The 21,413-nt window shown below is 36.6% G+C and overlaps 1 protein-coding gene across 1 annotated transcript; it reads right to left on the minus strand.

Moving 5' to 3' along the window:
* Positions 1–713: 713 nt before the first annotated feature.
* Positions 714–8,054, minus strand: LOC127136123 (uncharacterized). Its single transcript, XM_051062720.1, has 3 exons — positions 7,793–8,054; positions 6,378–7,054; positions 714–740 (listed from the first exon to the last, which is right to left on the minus strand). Exons 1-3 carry the CDS (start codon positions 8,052–8,054, stop codon positions 714–716), a joined length of 966 nt encoding a protein of 321 aa, XP_050918677.1.
* Between the last annotated feature and the right edge of the window lie 13,359 nt (positions 8,055–21,413).

A 21,413-nucleotide genomic window follows, 5' to 3' on the forward strand; every position in this document is an offset into this window, starting at 1 on the left:
AAATGCATGCGCCAAAAGGCTAGGCGCCTGACATGTCAAGACATGTAGGCGCCTGAGGCATTGGCGCCTCTTCATGAGTCAAATGCATGCGCCATAGGCATTGACGCCTCTTCATAAGGCTTCTAATGTATACGCCAGAGGCATTGGCGCCTCTTCATAATGCAAAATAGATGCACCAGTTTATCTAACGCTTAAAAGGTGGTTATTTTGGAGGGAAAATTAAAAAAATGATTATTTTGGATTATTTTTTTAAAAATTGTGGTTATTTATAAAAAAAATCACAATACTTTATTAATGATATACCTCACCAATAACCACCTCACAACTACGAACAAACAAGTGAGATTTCAACACTTAGAATCACCATCAACTAAAATATATTTATTGAAGAAGATCCAAGCTCATAGGAAAAACAAACCATAATTAATCCTAAGTGAAAAATCGATTAAAATGAAACAAGCAAGACAAGACTAAACCATTCAATTTAAGCTTATATACATAACATGCTATATAGAGTGGAGGCATATAGTTTATTCAAAGTAGACAAGTACACTATAAATGAAAAAGTGAATAATTCAAAGATCATATAATGGAAGCATGATGTACAAATTGGTCATAGTTGAACCCTTATGGTTCAAAGTCATTTTTTAATTCTACCAAGTGTTTAGACAATTACAATATTAATGATAAAATCAATTACAATTCAAAACAAACTATATTCCTCTGTATAGAAATATCACCTGTTAATAGAGTTTAATAACAAAAAACTAACAACAAAAACAAAAAAAAAACAATAAAACTAAAACATGCATTGTTTGTTGTCTTAAGATTTGAGTCTTTTCATGAAAAGTTCCTCCTTAAATAGAAACATAATTCAGTTGCAAAACCCATTAGAATTTTTTACATTTCACGCGGCTAAATCAAATCCAAAGGCGCAAGTATTTATTCAAGGGTAGTATCAAGGTGTGCCAAAAAGATAAACAAACAATGGTCTCTTTTAAAGAAAAAAAATGTCATTTCTATAAATCGATCCTTACAACTTTTGTATATGGATCTTTTTGCAAAATCCAGAACCAAAAATTTTGGCAAGAATTTATATGCTCTTGTAACGGTGGATGACTACTCTCGTTATACCTGGACATTATTCTTATTTTAGAAAAAAAAAATGTGTTTGTTGCCTTTCGAAAATTAGTTAGATTATCCATAACAAAAAAGGATTAAGCATTGCATCAATCCAAAGTGATCATGGTGGAAAATTCAAAAATTTGTGCAATGAGAATGATATTTTATACACATTTTCCACTCCACAAACTCCTCAACAAAATATGATAATGGAAAAGAAAAATAGATCTCTGGAGGAGCTAGCAAGAACGATGTTCAATGAGACAAATCTTTCTAAATATTTTTGGACTGATGACAAATTATAAAGCAAAAGTTATTTTATAATTTATATCACTATTAATATTCTTTAAAGTATTTTACTAATTTTATAACTCTTATTACCATTCAATGTTATAAACTTTTAAACTACTTTTCTTATATTTAAAAAAATACATAAAAAATAAATATTTTTTGAGTTTTTTTTTTAAGAACAAGTATTGAGTAATTAATTTTTTCTAATAAAAATCATCTTATTAGTTAGTTAATTCGTATAAATAATTTTGGTTTTATTTATAAATTAATAAAATAAAAACTCATAAAAATAAAAAATCTTTTTGTTTCTAATTATTTTACAAAAAAAAATATTATGTGATTAAGTTTTTTCAATAACAAATCATTCTTTAAAATTATTATTATTTGGTTACAATCTATTAGATTATTAGTACAAGAATTATACACTCAATTTTAAATCTAAATTAAAACTTTTGAAAATAAATATCTTTTTAATTGAGTTAATACATGAATAAAATTTTCTTAAATATATGTTAGTAAAATAAATAAAATTTATATATATATATATATATATATATATATATATATATATATATATATATATATATATATATATATATATATATATATATATATATATATATATATATATATATATATATATATATATATATATATATATATATATACACTAATAAAATCCATATAACATTTAAATATGTATTTTAATAAAACTCGTACAATGCACGAGTAGTTTACCTAATTTATCTATAAAAATAAAGTGCTTTTCAACAAAGCTGGTCTTAAAGGTTGAGTTGGCAAATGGTGGGATATATCATAATCATGAGTTTGACAAAACAAAATAAGAGGCAACAAAGGCACCACTAATGATAAATCATAAATATATTAATCCACGGGGACCACGCCTAATACACGTTCTAATTTTGATTTGTCTCTACGCCTGCCCGCCAGCTTACTAAAAAAAATCAAAATCCACCATCTAATACCTACACGTTGTAAATAGTGTATTATATAACTCCAAAATAACATTCAAGACTACTATGTTTGCTTCCAAAGAAATAGAGAGTAAATATAGTGAGGGGAGATAAAACTGAGAGAAAGAAGTATTTTCCATCATTTGGAACAAACTAGAATAGCATAGGCAAGAAAGCGGCATGAGACCCTCTACAATACACAATACATAGTTAGATGTTTATATCATCACTCTTTCGAAAGTCATGAGATAAAAAAAGAATTTTAGAGAAATGTGATATACTCAATCTCCTTAAATGTAATCATACTTCAATTGAGCTATACATGCATTATTATCTCTATAAATGATTGTTGTATTTTATTGCAAAATTGAAAGGTTCAATAACATCGAAAATTTTGATGTGTGACAACCAAATGAAATGGTTGTGTGCACAAATAACTCTATGTGCAATAAGACAACAATTTAATTTGACTAAAGAAGATGAAAAACAAGAAACACAATAATTTATTTACCAAATTTGATCAAACGATCTACTTTAGAGGAGATGACAGTTTTCTCATTCAATATACTTCTAAAAGTTATTACAAAAAAATTAAAAAATGAGTTACAAGAAAATAGTCACACAGGATCTCAAGATTAAATCATATTTTCTATCCCCAAATGTTTCTATATCTCTCAAACTCTCTATTTATGAATCACACAAACTCAAGGTGTTTAAAAGTATTTCTCAATCCTCTTAGATACTCCAAGGATTTTCCAAATTCTAAGAACATATTTTTACTTGTCAAATAAGTATATATGCAAGACACCTCTATGCTGGTAGGGGTGGCCAGAGGTTTTAAGGTTTTATGGTGGTTTTAGGGCAAGATCACGCTGGTGAGAAACCCTATTTTTTAGGTGATTTTAGCTATGGAGAGAGCAAGCTCAGTGAGGTAAAAAGTTCTATATCTTTGGGGTATTTTATGTGTATTTCTGAGTTGACGCTTAACCCTAGACTTATGGGTCTGGATTTAGAGAACTCGTAGGACATTGAAATTCTGGTATCAGATATGAGATGTCGAAGGTAATGTCACGACACTAATATTTGAGTAATGAAAACAGAGTAAAGATAGAGAATAGTAATGCAAGAGACACCAGCAATTGTTAACCCAGTTCGGTCCAACTCACCTACATCTGAGAACTACCAAGCCAAGAAGGAAATTCACTAAAATAGAATCAGTTCAAAGACTCTCCGTACACTTCAACAAGTTACAGTCTTTCGCACCTAATCTATACCCGTGCAATTTCTACCTAAGCACTCTTAGATATGAGAACCCACTCACTTCCCTACAATCACACCTGTGATCTTAAACAACAATCCCTTGAGAAAAGAAAACACTTTTCAATAACACACTCTTGATTTTACTTCACAGTTTCAATCAAGAAGACACACTTTTGATCTTGCTTAACAACTTTGATCAAGAAGACACACACTTGATCTTGCTTAACAGTTTTGATCAAGTAGACATGCACTCTTGCGTAACAGCTTTAGAGTGACAAATTACAACCACAAATCAGACCAATTCAATCATCAATGGATAACTTGAATGGCTTACAAGTCTCACGAATAAACAAGACACAAACCCTAGCTCTCTCTCTATAATTCGCTCAGTATTGGTTGTGTGTTAAAACAGGTTTTCCAAGTCCCTTTTTATAGAAGCTTTCAGCTGGGCTTGGACATCTTGAAAACCCTAAATCTATTTTCCAATCAAATCTTCTCATGGCAGCTGGTTAGATCTCCTTGGAAAATAAGTAAATCAGGTTGTAATCCATGATTGAATGCGCCTGCAAATCAGATCTTCAATCATACATAGATTGCCATTAATTGTGCAATCACAAAACACCAGACATTCACACTGAATGTTCTGTGTACAGGATGTCATGACATCGGGTCTGACATCCTGGAACAATTCCTGCATAATTTCATAATTCCATTTATAACTTCCAGCAGGTACAACCATATCAGATGCCATGACATTGTGTATGACATCTTAAAACAATCCTGCATAATTATATTTCTTAAACTCCAGCAGGTACACATCATCAGATGCCATGTCATTATGACATTCTGAAACAATCCTGCATGATCATGTTCTTGAACTCCAGCAGGTACATATCACCAGATGCCATGTCATTATGACATTCTGAAACAATCCTGCATGATCATGTTCTTGAACTCCAGCAGGTACGTAGGATATCTCATGTTAAGACATCACACATAACATCTTGTGAACACTCTTTGTTTTACCAAAATTACTGCCAACACTTAGAACCAACAAACTCCCCCTTTGGCAAATTTTGGCTAAAACATATATCTGCCCTTTTTGTTCACAAGAGAAAATATCAGCAGTTAAACAACATAACAGCAGTTTAAACAGCAGCAGAAGCAAATACAATTACTAGTTATAGCTACTAGTAATACACACATACACAAGGGTACTTCTCCTCCCCCTAAATATGTGCAACACAAACAGAATTACTAGTTATGGATGCAACTAGTAAGACACACAAATGCACAAGGGTACTACTTCTCCCCCTAAATCTGTGCACCACATACAACTCCTATAACAGTCAGAATGTCATCCTGACATCTGCTTCAACATCAACACCTGTGCACCACCACATCAGACATCCCCTTTGACATCTATAAACAGAAAAGCATTATGTTTAACAATAGTTGTCCATCTGTCCAGCCACATACATCTCCTCACAACTTCATTTCTCCTACATCACTTCTCCCCCTTTTTAGTCACAATTTTGACCAAAGGTGACCAATTAGACAAAATAAATGTCAATTAGCCTAGCAGAGAATGTCAGATCAGATGTTATAACATTAAAAATGTTAAAACATAATTGTTCAGGAGATAGATACAACCATTATACACAGCTATGATAGCTAAGATAATGAACAAATCCATGGAACTCATTAAGAGCCCAAAATATTACAAACAGGCATCAATGAGGTCTGCCACAAATTACACAATTAAACAGAAAATAATAAAAACTTCAGCTTCCAAACATCAGCACCAGAATAGTCTTCAGCCACAGCACACCTCACACAGTCTTCAACTTCAGTCTTCAACACAAAGGGGGGGAACCATTAATCAGAGGAAGAAGTATCACCTTCACCTTCAGAGCCTTCAGGGCTTTCAGAGTTGCCACTGGATTGAGCTTTTGACCTCTCACTTGAGGTTTTTGCATCTGAATCTTCACCTGCCTTCTCCATTTCTTCCTTTTCTAGGCTCCTAATAAGAACCTCCAAAGCTTATTTTCTTGCCTTGGCCACCCTTATACCATTATCCTGTTCCTTGTAGGTTTCCTTCAACTGATCAATTAAACTTCCTTGAGATGCAGGCTCCTTTCTGGCAAATGTCATGACAACATCATTGACATGACTTCCCTCAAACAGCTTGTAGTGAATTGATAGTGGGGGCTTTCTTCTGCTTGGAATGTCACTTGTATTAAGAATGCCTGGTTGTTGGCTCAAGATAATACCACAAATGATGGATGGGAAGGCAATGGGCAGCTTCACTGCATTTGTGGAGGCATGTCTGACAATTTGATCAAACATAAACCTTCCAAAGTCATAGTTTATCCTGGTTCCAATTGCATGAATGATTCTTCCAAGACCAATGGAGATGGTAGAGATATGATTAGTAGGCACCCAGTTAGCTGAACCAATCTTGTACAAGATGGCATATTTGACAGTTAGCTTGCCAGCTGATAGGTGATTCCTACTAGGCCATTCCTTAACTTGGCCAGCTGTAATAGTCCTACAGACCTCATTGTCTGTAGTCTCTAAATCCACTCCTCCATTAGTTCCTCTCCCTAGGAACTTGTTGATAATGGTTGGTGAGAATCTCACACACCTACCCCTTACAAAAACTTTGCAAAATTCCCTGTTGCTCCTTTCAGAAATATCCTCAGGGATATTCACAACAAATTCTTTTACCAACCCCTCATGACATTGGGGTAAACCAACAACTGTCTTCATGCGTCCAGCAACCTTAATCAATTTCATAACTTCTTTCACCTCAACAGCCTCTTTTCCCAGCTCTGTTTCAACAGCTATTCTCCTTTGAATGACAATTTTCCATTTGGTAGCACCATCTTCTAAGTGGAAAGAGATGTTATCTAAGTGCACAGATGTAGTTTTGCCTTTAACAGTCTGCCTTTTTGCAGATGAGATGTCTGGGACATCGTCTTTGACATCCTCTTTAGAGTCAGAACTATCTCTGACTTTCCTCTTCCTAGCCTCTACTTTGCTCCATGATTTGGAGGGTCCTACACCAGTAGTCTTCTTCCTAGTCCTGGCTGTCATCATTTCATCCACAGTCTTCCCTTTTCTGGTCTTCAATTTTTTTGCAGCACTTGGTTTTACATGATGAACCAAGGTGTCATCCTCTTCCTCAGAACTCTCTTCCTCCAGATCAACAATATCCTCAGCAGTTTCATGAGACATACTTGCTGGTTTCTTGCTAGGTAAGTTTTTACCTAAGGAACATAACCCTTCAGCAGCCACTTCTTTTTCTGATCTAGATAAGTCATCATCCTTGTCAGCTTGGGGTTCCTCCTCAGGAGAGGGGTCTCTTCTGGACAGAGGGGTAGAAACACCCTTGACTGAATGCCCTTCAATTAGAATCCTAGTAACTAGGTTCCTAATGGCACGATCAGCATAATGCATGTCTTTTGGAAGAGGAGATTTATCAGGGATATTACCTTGTTTTCTTCCAGCCGTGGAAGAGAGGCCTGGGGCGTCACCGGGTATCACACAAAGAGGAGTGACGTCCAGCACGTCTTCATCTAGAAACTCCATGGAGGGAGTCTTTGCATGATGAGAGGTTTTTGACCCAGATGATGAAGGATGTTGAGACATGTTGTTGAACTTTTGAAAGAAATTTATTTGCCCTAGCAGAGGTTCTCTGAGTAGTTTGGTAAAGATGGAAAGATTTGTGTTCAGGTAGCGTGTGCAAATGGCATAGATACTATTTCCAATGCTAGGGAATGATTTATCATTAATGTGGCTCTTTCTTTTAATTAAGCAGACAATATTTTTGTTACATTTTCCACTCCACATTAATTGCCATAATTTCTCAAGAATCCAAATCCCTAATTTCCCTCTTACATATTCAAATTTATTATCACTTAAATCCCTTGTAAACTTGTCAGCTGATTGCATTTCATGCTTTAGAGCTATGAATTTGTCTTTCACAAATTTTCTAATGGAGTGATGACAGCAAATAATGTGCTTGGTCCAACTATGCTGAATAGAGTTTTTGGACATAGTTGTAGCATTCAGGTTGTCATAATACAATGTCATGACATCGTGTGTGACATCGTATGTAATCATCAGTAGTTTCAACCAACCTTGTTGAGAACAGCTGCTACCATCTGCTATATCTTCAGCATAAACACCATTTTCTTCTCTCAAATATGTAGGTATCTTTTCACTCTCCATCTCAATCTTCTCAACATTGCTCTTGGCACTTTTGCTTTGAGATAGATACATAGGCCCTTCTATTTGCTTGACTTGTAGCTCAAGTCCAACAGAGCTCTCTCCAACTTCAGACTGTGTATGACTATCAACATGTTTAACCATCTGATCCAACTTCCTATCTATTTGAGCCATCATGAGCTTTTCTCCTTTAAGCCTGAGTTTCTGGTGTGACATCCTTGTCGGACATTTCCCACAGACTTTTAATTTGGGAGTTTCTCTAGCAGATACAATCATCTTCTTCCCTTTGACTGAATTACCTTTTAAGGAGCAACTAATTTGAGAGTTCCACATGTAGCAGTTGTCTTTGGTCCTGATTCCTTTCATAATCACTTCACTGTCTTTATTAGTAATCAGATATTCATTTTTGGTGAAGTTAACATTCAGACCTTGATCACAAAGTTGACTGATGCTTATTAGATTTGCAGTCAAGCCCTTAACTAGTAGGACCTTGTCAAGTTCAGGAATTCCAAGACAATCAAGCTTACCTGTTCCCTTGATTTCACCCTTTGCTCCATCACCAAAGGTTACATAGCTTATGGCATGATGATGAAGGCCAGTTAGCAGGTCTTTGTTTCCAGTCATGTGTCTGGAACATCCACTATCAAAATACCACTCTTCTTTGGCTGAGACTCTGAGGGGAATGTGAGCTAATAGACTTGTAACATTAGTCTTATGAACTCATTGCTTCTTGTTGATAGGCATGTGTTGTTTGGGTCTAGGTTGATAGTGAATCTGATGATGAACAGGGTTAGGATAACCATACAGCTTATAGCAGAAGGGCTTCAGGTGACCAAATTTCCCACAGTAATGGCATCTCCATCTTTGGTGTTTCCCTTTCTGTTGTCTTCTCCTCTGATGTTGTGACATATGATGTGACATCACAGGTTTACTTTTACTATGGATACACTTAGGTTTGGTTTGAGGTTTGCAACCAGTGTAATTGCTCTCAGGCTTAGAATCATTATACCCAATGCCAGATTTGTCTCCTGTGATTTATCCAGTTTGGAGAATTTTGTCTAAGGAGTCAGATTGCTTAACATCCTTACATACTTGGTCATCTCTTCTAGTTTAGAATTTAAGAACATAGCTTCAGTTTTTAACTTGGAGATGGTTTCCACATGGTCTTCCTTCTTATTCTCCAGTTGTACTATCTTCTGGCTTTCAACTTGTTGACTTTCATCTAGCTTGGCATTCAGAACCACTGCTTCTATTTTTAATTTGGAGATGGTTTCCAAGTGTTCTACCTTCTCATTCTCAAGTTGATTTATTTCCTTCTTCTGGCTTTCAACCTACTTACATAACTATACACTTTTGTGACACAACTTTCTGTAGGTAGAGGCTAACTCTTCAAAGGTTACTTCATCATCACTTGAGTCTTCATCAGAACCCCATCTTCCTGTCAAGACAGTTATCAGATTTACAGCTTCTTCTGTTTCACTCTCATCAGACCAAGTGGCAGCAAGACTCATCTTTTGCTTCTTGAGGTAGGTTCCACATTCAGTTCTAATGTGTCCATACCTATCACATTCATAGCACTGTACTTCTTTTCCTTCTTTGGGCTTATCATCTGACCTTGCTCTTCTTTCAGCATTATTGGATCTACTGATGTCAGGTGAGATGTTCTTGGCATTAGCCTTGGATCTTACATCCATCTTTTTCAACAGTCTGTTGAACTGTCTTCCCAGCATTGCTACTTCATTTGACAAGTCTTTATCAACATCCTGACTGTTTTCCTCTTCTGTGTTTGACATGAAGGCCATGCTTTTGGTTTTCTTTTCAGAACCATCATTCAATCTCATCTCAAATGTTTGGAGGGAACCAATTAGCTCATCAACTCTCATGTTGGAGATGTCTTGGGACTCTTCTATGGCTGTCGCTTTCATAGCAAATCTCTTAGGGAGTGACCTGAGTATTTTCCTTACCAGTTTCTCATCTGACATCTTCTCTCCCAGGGCTCCTGAGGCATTAGCAATTTCAAGAATGCTCATATGAAATTCATGTATATTTTCATCTTCTTTCATCCTTAAATTTTCAAACTTGGAGGTGAGCAGCTGTAGTCTAGACATTTTAACCCTTGATGTGCCTTCATGAGTGGTTTTGAGAATGTCCCAAGCATCTTTAGCCACTTCACAATTGTTTATCAACCTGAAGATGTTCTTGTCTACTCCATTGAATATGCATTCAATGCTTTAGAATTTCCAAGGGCTAGATCATCCTCCTCCTTGGACCATTGTTCTTCAGGCTTCTTGTTAGTTATGGCTGCTCCTTCCTTAGTAATTACTGGATGTACCCAGCCTGTTAACACAACCTTCCAAGCCTTATTATCCAGAGATTTTAGGAAAGCTACCATTCGAGGTTTCCAATAGTCATAGTTAGATCCATCAAAAATTGGTGGCCTATGAACAGATCCTCCATCTCTCTCCATTGTACCAGAAAGTATTGCCCCTAGATCTCACCCAGAACCAGAGCAGAATGCCTGCTCTGATACCAATTGAAATTCTGGTATCAGATATGAGATTTCGAAGGTAATGTCACGACACTAATATTTGAGTAATGCAAACAGAGTAAAGATAGAGAATAGTAATGCAAGAGACACCAGCAATTATTAACCCAGTTCGGTCCAACTCACCTACATATGGGGGCTACCAAGCCAGGAAGGAAATTCACTAAAATAGAATCAGTTCAAAGACTCTCCGTACACTTCAACAAGTTACAGTCTTTCTCACTTAATCTCTACCCGTGCAATTTCTACCTAAGCACTCTTAGATATGAGAACCCACTCACTTTCCTACAATCACACATGTGATCTTAAACAACAATCCCTTGAGAAAAGAGAACACTTTTCAATAACACACTCTTGATTTTACTTCATAGTTTCAATCAAGAAGACACACTCTTGATCTTGCTTAACAGCTTTGATCAAGAAGACACACACTTGATCTTGCTTAACAGCTTTGATCAAGTAGACACACACTCTTGCGTAACAGCTTTAGAGTGACAAATTACAACCACAAATCAGACCAATTCAATCATCAATGGATGACTTGAATGGCTTACAAGTCTCACGACTAAACAAGACACAAACCCTAGCTCTCTCTCTATAATTCGCTCAGTATTGATTGTGTGTTAAAACAGGTTTTCCAATTCCCTTTTTATAGAAGCTTTCAGCTGGGCTTGGACATCTTGAAAACCCTAAATCTATTTACCAATCAAATCTTCTCATGACAGTTGGTTAGATCTCCTTGGAAAATAAGTAAATCAGGTTGTAATCCATGATTGAATGCGCCTGCAAATCAGATCTTCAATCATACATAGATTGCCATTAATTGTGCAATCACAAAACACCAGACATTCACACTGAATGTTCTGTGTACAGGATGTCATGACATCGGGTTTGACATCCTGGAACAATTCCTGCATAATTCCATAATTCCATTTATAACTTCCAGCAGGTACAACCATATCAGATGCCATGACATTGTGTATGACATCTTAAAACAATCATGTATAATTATATTTCTTAAACTCCAGCAGGTACACATCATTAGATGCCATGTCATTATGACATTCTAAAACAATCCTGCATGATCATGTTCTTGAACTCCAGCAGGTACATATCATCAGATGCCATGTCATTATGACATTCTGAAACAATCCTGCATGATCATGTTCTTGAACTCCAGCAGGTACATAGGATATCTCATGTTAAGACATCACACATAACATCTTGTGAACACTCTTTGTTTTACCAAAATTGCTGCCAACACTTAGAACCAACAGACATAGTAACGCTCCACCTGGACTGGGGAAGTTGTTGGTTACATATTTCTTAGGAAGTCATGACCAGGACTTTCTGCACACGTGGTTATATGTTATGCATAAAAAACACCCCGTGTTTCTTATTAGGAGAGTAGCCAAAGAGGTGAGGGTTATATTTGGGCACATTACTCTAGGGTGATCATCTTATGGGGCTTGGCCTAATATTACCTTGTCATGGGTTTTTACAAATATATCACTACATAGTCCCTCAAGCACCCTCAAGTACGAGAGCTTATGAAGTTCAAAGTATTTTAGACTTATCATCTCTTTTGATTAAACCATTCAGTTGAGAGAAAGTCCCTTAGTAAGGGTCAAGTTCCTCAGTAAGGGGCGAGTCCCTCAATAAAGGAGCAAGTCCCTCAGTAAGGGGAGAATCCCTCAATAAAGGGGTGAGTCCCTCGGTAAGGTTGATTCATCACCCCTTGCCAAGTGTCTCTTGAGTAGCTTGTGTGCCAGTTGGGGAACGTCAAACATTAGTCATGTGATTTAGAGACGTCAAAATATCATTCAGTTATAAAAGCTTGATCGTTTAGCATGAAAAAAGTATGTGTGGCATTTAATGATGGTCATGATGATTTTCCTGGGGAAACCCATTCTAGTTTCTTTCCTTACACAAGTAACGCATGGAAACCATTTCACTTCCTACAACAGTTTCTCTATTAGGCACGTATGTTGCTTATGCTATTGGTTTTTCCCTATAAAATGCCTTGGCATGCTTTTCAGAAAAAAAAACTTTTCCTATTCCTTCCATTTTAGAACTTCTGCTTTGTTCAGTCAAAGAAAATTCATAGGTGCAGTGGTGTGTTTTCAAATTTGGATAGAAGAGATTACGTGATTTGTTAGTTCCTTATGGATCTAAGCACTGTAGTTTTTAACCTCCTTTCTGTCATATGGAACTTATGGCCAGAAAGAAAGCTAAAAGTGTTCAAATTTGGAACATTATGTCTCTATATTCTAAATCTGACATGATCTAGAGGTTCCGTCAGGATATTGGGTTCTCTAATATATGGCACGAGGAGGATGTGATCTTGGAACCCTGTTCAGAAATGAAAATAGCCAATATGGCCACCAGAGGCACTTCATTAGCTCCTTATTTTTACTTTCATCTCCCTGTTATTCATGAGTTAGGGGTTCTAATACCCTTTACGTCCTTTAAGACTTACTTATTGACGATCACTAATGTCGCCCCATCCCAAATCACGCCCAACATGTGGAGTATCCTCGGAGCCTTCGAGATCATCTATTGTAATATGGGTGTCCTTCCTACCATCAGGATTTTCCTCTACTTTTATATCCTAGAGATTCTCTCCATCTGTGGTTGGATGACTTTGTACTCTTCGGATGCAAACCAAACAACGACCAACAACCATACCCCTACCCTTTCCTAGGGATTTATCGGTGGCTAGAGAGAAGTGCTAGGGGAGACATCTCGTGATGGCAAACCTCGCCCCTCAAATAACCAAAGGCGGGATGAGGGTCCTTTGTGGCCTTCAAGAGGTCACCAGTCATTCAATGAGGAAAAAAGACATGTGGGGCATGAGTTTCCCAGGATAGAGCTCCTTTACCCTCATTGTGGAGTGAACCTTCCTTTAATGCAGTGAAGTTCTCTAGGTTCTACCTCTCTTTCCTTGAGAATTTTCTTAATGACTACCAGTCGCTCCACAGCGAGTCATTTTCGTATCTAACGAACCTCTTAGAGGTTCAAGTATTGAGATGCCTCCTGGTGGAGACAGTCTAGCGGGAAGAACATCTCTAGAAGATTGATGATTTCCTTCTAGGATGGACTTTATCATAGGGAGATTTTAAGAACATCAGAAGAAGATAACGGTCATGGAAAAGGAACAAGATGATTTAAGGACCCTTGCCAAGGAAGTGTCCTCAAAGGCCTTGTCCTGCGTTAAGGGTGTACACATTTATAGAGATTGCTCAAAGAAGTTTTCAGTTCCATAAAAGATCTAGAGAAGGAGGTGTTACAATTCAATGACAAAGTTGTGGCCGCCTCTGACCAGTATCTTGAGAGGGTGAAGTAATAGGTGGCATTCCACTATTCAAACTTGAATTTGAATTGGATGGATATATTCAAGGTGGTTCATGATGGTCATCTAGTGGAAGATGAATGGGTCCCCTGACAAGTTCCTTTCACCTTGACACCTTTTTTTGTAATATGTCATTTTCTAGATGATTCTCTAATAGCTTAATATGTTTACTTCTTTTTGGATTCCTTTTTTTTTTCTTACAATCTATTCTCAACTCTCACCAGGGCGAAAATGATTTTTTACATTTGGATCTCGATCCTTTGGTTGCCCCATACAGAGTGGTGGAGGCTCTTTATTGAGGGTCTTTCATGCTTTATTCACCAAAATGGGGGACATGGATCTTTCTATGAAGGTTTGGTGTATTAATCTTGTCGAAGGATGGATCAAGGTTCTTGGTGTTCACACCTAGAGTTTGGAATATTTTTTCTTGAGACTCTCCACATAGAATTTCCTGGTGATTTCTTGGTCTCCTTGGATGACTCCAACTCTCCCGTCAGAGAGTAGGTACTTCATGCACACGTACAAAGTAGACAATGTGGCACCTAGCTGATTAAAAGTTGGTCACCATACAATTATATTTTAAGAATAGGTGGTGTGTATAACCAGATACCTGAACTTAATATGCTTGACTTATTCCCCCAGTCCAAAGATGGCCTTCAGGGTTATGTAGCATTTTACTTGCACCGGTTCCCCAGAAAAATCCAACTAGCGATTCCTTGAAATCTTTTACATCATTTGGATTGAGGCAGAGCCTCTCAAATGCATCCCAATAGAGGATATCTCTAGAGCTCCCTTGATATACCAAGACATTTCTGATTTCCCAGTCATCAAACCTCACAGTGATGATCATAGGGTCGTCATTGTAGGGGTGGATACATGTTGCATCTTTCTCTGAAAAATTGATATTGGTCTCCAGCGTCTTAATATCTCCTTCCTTTGGTTACGTGTGAATATTATCTATATTTAATACATGGAAGGCATATCTTTTTCGGGCAAAGTTAGTCTCCCTCCCTCTGCAAACCCTTATGCAATAGTGTTGACTGCATGGCGTACGACCTTCACCCTCTTCTTTGGATGGCTCCTTTCCTTTTCCAGGTCCGGAGCTTCCAATGATCTCACCCTCACGGAAACTCGTCCTGCGTGACCACTAAGACGGATCTCCTTTGACATATTTCTCTATGTGACCTTCCTGGATCAAGCTCTCTATTTATTTCTTGAGCTTGTAGCAATCTTTGGTGTGGTATCCTTTCACCCTATGGAACTTACACCACCTTCAAGGATCGGGTACCATAACCTCCGCCTTTGAAGCAGGAGGTGTATAAATATCAAGTAGGTGGAGAACTTCGCGCCATATTTTCTCATGATGAGTGTTCAATGGCGTGAAGCTCTCTACACCATTTCCACTTTGCTTAAACATTTCCTTGTCCCTGACAAGCAATGTGTAGCTGCTTTTTCATGGGTGTTGTGTGCCTTCGATGTTAGGAACACATTCATTCACGTCATGAGCCTTCTTCTCAGTGTTACTCTCCTCGTCCTTAATATAGAATTTAGCCTCTGTGACTACCTCCTCTAGCAAAGAGGTTGGTCATTAGGAAAGGGATTCGTTAAAATGCTCTATTTTGAGACCATTCTGAAATGCCCCTACGAACATTTATTGTTTTGAATTGACAACTCATATGGTGGCTTCATTAAAATGGGCAAGGTATTCCCTCAGTAACTCTAAGGGACATGCCTGATGTTAAACAGACTGGTGGTGGACATCTTTATATGTCGACTGGCTGCGAACTGGTGCATGAGTTCCTTCACAAACTCCTGATAGATGGCGATGGAAGATAAGGGTCAGCCCATATACCATTGTAAGGTTATATAGCTGATAGTTCCAGACAAAAGCTTGCACTTAAGAGAATAAGGAGTTCCTATGATGGTCATCTACGTGTTGATAGAGGCGACATGCTCGTAAGGGTCACTACACCCATCAAACTTCTCCAAGGAGAGAGGCTTGAAACCTTTGGAGACAAGTGCTTACCATATCTCATCTGAAAGTGGCTAGGGGTCCAACACTTCCATTTCTTCTACATGGGTAGTTTTGAGTTTGCGTTGTTGAATGTTTAGGATATTGTCCTCCATATTTTCATTCTGACGGTGCAGTTCTTCCAAAGCGACGCGCATCTCTGTTGTGACATTAGGATCACTGCTACCTCCAATATCCTAATGTGTGGGGGGTTTTGTTATCCTATCCTCCATGACTGGGAACAATTAGGGTTAGGAGCGGAGGTTTTGGAGAGTGTTACAATGGAGGTAATAAGTGAAGGTGTGAACCAGGTTAGTTTTACCGAGGCACCATTGTATTTGTCAAAAAGTACATATGCATGGCACACCTATGCGGGTAGCGGTGGCCAAAGGCTTTAAAGTTTTATGATGGTTTTAGGGATAGACCATTGTGATGAGAAACCCTATTTTGAGGTGTATTTGGATATAGAAAGAGAAATTTCATGTGAGGTGAGAAACTATATATCTTATGCATATTTCTTATGTATTTCTGAGTTGTTTCTCAGCCCTAGATTTGAGGTATTCATATATATTTATGGGCCTGAATTTAGGAGACTTTGAGAACGTAGTAAGCATTCCACCTTGATTGAAGAAGTTTTTAATTACGTATTTCGTAGGGAGTCATGACCAGGACTTCGTGCACACATGGTTATAGGTTATGCACATGTAACCCCCCATGTTTCTCATTGGGGCGAGTAAACAACAAGGTAAGGGTTATATCTAGGCGTCATACTCTAGCGCGATCGTCTTATGGGGCTTCATCCAATAACACCTTGTCATGGGAGTTTACAAATATATCACTACAACACTCTTAGAAATTTACCACTTGGATTCTCAAACCCTTTTATTTGTCTTCAACTCTAAAACTCTGAAAGTTATGAAGACAAGTGCAAAGAGATACATATTTATAACTTATGGAACTCAACGGATTTATAGCAAGCCCAAAATATAACACATTAAGGAATAGATCTACATGCCAAAACAATGAACCCCAATACATGTTAATAGAAAAAAATGGACCCGAGCTTCGAAGAGTCAAACCGTTTGTCGGACCTGGACCCACTCTTACATCGTTGTCGGCTCCGCCTCTAGGCTAATTTTTTGTTTAGTCAATTTCAAAACATGTTTCATCCATCTTCATTACTTAAGGTTTAAGTAATACCTCAATCATCTCCACCTTGACTTGAAATTATGGTGATGCCAATTTACTCATGAACCACCTGTTGTTCTCGGTCAATTCAACATTCGTTGAACAATTTATTCAAGTTCGAGCCTTGCTCAAACTTTTTTCTTGTCACTTGCATTAATTTGCTTCCGACCACTTTTTATGCTTTATTATTGTAACAAGTCCACCTTTGACTCCATCCTTAACTGTGTCTGCTTTCAAATCCCTCCCTAAAGATCTTTGTTTCTGAGTTTTGCAGCCTTTATCCATATTCAAAGCATATAACCCTAGAACAACATAGTTGTACCTTTGAGACAATCTTCCTCATTACCTTATCATTAGTCAAATGATAGTTAGATGCTTCTTTAATCGTTCTCTCACTACTACTAGTATTCATAGTAGTAACTTTCACTTCAAAAAATTTGTTTAAGAAATTTTAAAACATGTTTCCTTCATCTTCATTACTTAGGGATTTAAGACATACTTCATTAATCTCCACCTTAACTTGAAACTGTGGTGATGCTAATTTACTCATCTACCATCTTGTTATTCTCTGTCAATTTAATATTTATTAAACAAATTTTATCAAGTGCGAGCCTTGCTTGAACTTTGATCTTGTCATTTGCATCCACTTGCTTCCAACCATTTTTTAGATATAGCATTCTAACAAGTCCACCTTTGCCTCCATTCTTCAACCATCTTTGACTCCACCTACTTTCAAATGCCTCCTTGAAGATCTCTATTTCTGAGTTTTACAACCCTTTATTCATATTCAAAGCATATCACTAAAGACCAACATAATTGTCCCTTTGAGTGAAGGAGAAGAGCGATCCAAAATGCAGCGGAATTAAAAAAAATCTCCTTTAGTGATCCTTACGAATGGGCATGATCAGTGATAGAATCTTTACCTCTTGTGGCGATTGAAACCTTTAATGCAGATCTACGGAGCGATCACGAACATTGAATGGTGACAACGCCTCTACTCAGTCCACACGAACGAATTCCTTCAATCTCAGTGCTAGCTGCTACGAATGAAGGCTTTGAGTGTGTGTGTGTGTGTGTGTGTGTGTGTGTGTGTGTGTGTGTGAGAGAGAGAGAGAGAGAGAGAGAGAGAGAGAGAGAGAGAGAGAGAGAGAAACGAAATTACAACTGCACAAATGCTTCTGCACAAGGGTTCTATTTATAGAACCACTTGTGTGGGCTGCAAGCTAAAAAGCCTACTTAAGTGTATGTGGTTCATATCTTATAATATGCCAAAATCACTTAAGCACGTGGTACCTTACCATATTTCGTATTCTACTTAAGTACACCGTACCTTACGATGTTCTACAATTCACTTAAATGCACCGTATCTTACGGTGTTCCTTAGTTACTTTATCTCTCATCAACCCGTCCTTTTGTGTGTGACCCTGTAGGTTTTCGCGGCATTGACAATTATATTAAATCACGTATTTAACATAATAAACAGTGAACGGTATCTAGCAACACATCACTGCTACCTAAGACACGAAAATGTCATGTGATCTGACAAATCCTTTTGTGATAATACTTATGTGTACAATTACCCTTTTGCCCTTATGTCTATATTGAACACAAGGCATAGACCATGTCATCCTTGTCCAGTTCAATATTGGGCTCATAGATATTTATCCTGTTACGCAGGATGGGCAAATTCATCTAGGTCACTCATGTCCCTCAGCATGCTTCGTGGAGTACCCATCAATTGTCTTTATGGTCATCCAATTATGGACAATGTTTGATTAGCAATAAGGCACTCGGCTCTACATCTAGGGTCCATAGTGGTTTCAGGTCGAAGGGTGGTATACACCATTATCACCATGAGAATAACTTATGACACTTTGCATAACATTCTATATAGTATTCTCATAGCGGGTCAATCCAGTGTAAATATTACTCTTAATATTCATACATATGTTTAAGACTTGATAACTCCTTATCCATGATCCATGAGATGTGATCATCAGTCTATATACATAATAGTCTTAATGCTTTAATGTTATCCCATTTCACAATAAAGCTCGACTACGGATACTTTAAGAATAGTGTCCTTATGTTTAATGGGATCTCATGATTAAGTCACACTTGATATATTAAATGGACTAGCTATTCTATGGACTTTATTAAACAAACATAATAAAGAAAAAGTCTTTTATTATTAATAAATAATTTGATACAAATACCAAAAGTATTGGCCTCTAGGGCTTACACCAACATTGAGATGGTACAATATTTCTTATTACCTTATCATGAGTCAAATGATAATTAGAGGTCTCTCTAATCATTATCGTGTACTACTGGTATTCATAGTAGTGACATTCACTTCAAATTGAATCTTCTCCGTCATAATTTATAAAAGCTTCATCCACATCTCTTTACTCTTCTTCCTCTGACGGGACTCACTAAAAGTAATACATATGTGATTAATACTTTATTCCTCTATATTCCACTCCCAACAACTCATAAGACTTCCTACCTCTTAGATAGTCATTGAAGATAAAATCCACAACTTTACCATCAAGCTAACTTGGCTTAATTTAACCAATAAGCAATGTTTTGACGACCTTAAAAAAAAGTAGGTTATAATCTCCCTACTCCAAACTCCATAAGTGTTTGCAAGTTTATTCTTATAAATGAATATATACATATCAGATAAGCGGTTTTAACATCAGCCTTACCCCAAAAGCTCCATGATAACTCAATAGTCAAATGTGTTTTTATCCCTTGTTTATTGCAAAACTCATTAAAGTGCTCTTAAACAACCTTTAGGCGTCCACCACATCTTGACATCAAATCACACAGCTTGTTCTTTTCATGAAGGTCTTCACTTGAACCTTTTAAAATATATAAGTAACAAGTTTTAGATCCTTTAGCAATTATCACTTCTTCGTGTGAAGTATTCAATATCTCATGTTTAACTCTAGTGTAATAGCCTAAATCATCAAACATGCCTATAGATAATAAAGTTTCCTTGAGTTCTGAAACATACCTCACATTCTGAAGAAAAGACTCATGATCATCAAACATTTAACGTATGATCGTACAAATACCATGAACCTTGTGAGCCTTATTGTCACCAAGGTGAACTATTCCTTCTTCCTCCAACTTTAAAGTCTCAAAATATTATTTTCTTGGACACGTGAAAAGAGCAGCATGAGTTCGTGACTCAACTATCTTCGGTCTTCAAACTCAACACCACTAATACAACAACACTCTCATAACTATTCTCATATGACATAACTACAATCTGAATAGAATCATCATTGTCCCTCCTCCTGAGACAATCCCTCGTGAAGTGATTAATTTTCGGACAAGTGAATCATTTTACCTTTGACTTATCAAACCTCTTTGATTTAGACATTCCTCTTCACCACTGTGGTCAAACTTCAAATCTTCCATCTTTGGAAAAAAAATGGATCTCACATAAAGAAAGACATCCTTAAAGTGTCAAAGAATCTGGATAATGAACTCAATAAGAATAAAATTGTGTCCTCATAATCAATTTTCACCTCAATATTATCTAGATTGTTAATTATCTTGTGAAATTCTATCAACTACTCTATTATAAATTTGTTTTCTACCATACACTACATCAAAATCGTTGTGTTCTCTTTGACAACTTTTCCTAAAATTTTATCTTCAAAAGGACAAGATAATAACAATTTAACAAAGTCTTATCAACCATCTTAATCTTATCCTTGACAACTCTTTGTAAATTATATTAATATCTTTTCTAGATTAATAATTCACTTTCTTCATCTTTATTATTATTTAATTGGTTGAAATCTTTACTCTTTCTTTCTTTTCTTTTCTTTTCCGCCACATCCTATACATCTTTTTCTTCCTGTTTAGTGTTTAAAGATTATCTTTTTTGGCTACAAGTGTCTAATAATTATTAGTACCTTCATTTCATTTCTTTATATAAGAAAGAACTCATTTTTTAATTTTAAATTTATTAAATGATCGGAAATAGTTTAACCATTAAAAGTTTTACTTTTTGCTTTACTGACTGTCTTCTAGTATATGTCTTAACTTCATTATATTGATCCCACTTTCAACATTTTTTTTGAACATCCACTTTCAACATTTTTACACTTTCGTTTGTTTAGAGGTATTTATGTCATTTATTAACATGCATTTTTTTTCTCCAACTTTCCTCTCCATTAGAGGAGAGAAGAGAAATGTTTTATATTTCTTTCCTTCCATTTTCAATCCCACATCAGGTACAATTACAAAACCCATTTCCCTTTCCTCTTACTTTCCTTTCCTTCAACATTTTCTCCTTTTTCTTCTTTCTTTACCTTTCTTTTTAAATCCAAATACACCAACAAGTATCCATCTTCCAAGCATAATACAGCTACACACACAAACATGCTACAAGAAGATAGAGATTTAACAATTCAA

Source organism: Lathyrus oleraceus, chromosome 4 (assembly GCF_024323335.1).
Source record: "Lathyrus oleraceus cultivar Zhongwan6 chromosome 4, CAAS_Psat_ZW6_1.0, whole genome shotgun sequence".
NCBI classification, from domain to species: domain Eukaryota; kingdom Viridiplantae; phylum Streptophyta; class Magnoliopsida; order Fabales; family Fabaceae; genus Lathyrus; species Lathyrus oleraceus.

Excerpts from the sequence above, each read along its gene's own strand:
- LOC127136123 (XM_051062720.1), bottom strand. The coding sequence starts at position 8,054 with ATGGCTCAAATAGATAGGAAGTTGGATCAGATGGTTAAACATGTTGAT. Across the intron at positions 7,055-7,792 it reads TAGCAGCTGTTCTCAACAAG|GGCATTCAGTCAAGGGTGTT; the intron begins GTTGGTTGAAAC and ends TTCTAATTGAAG. Across the intron at positions 741-6,377 it reads CCCAATGTCATGAGGGGTTG|GTGATATTTCTATACAGAGG; the intron begins GTAAAAGAATTT and ends CTCTATTAACAG.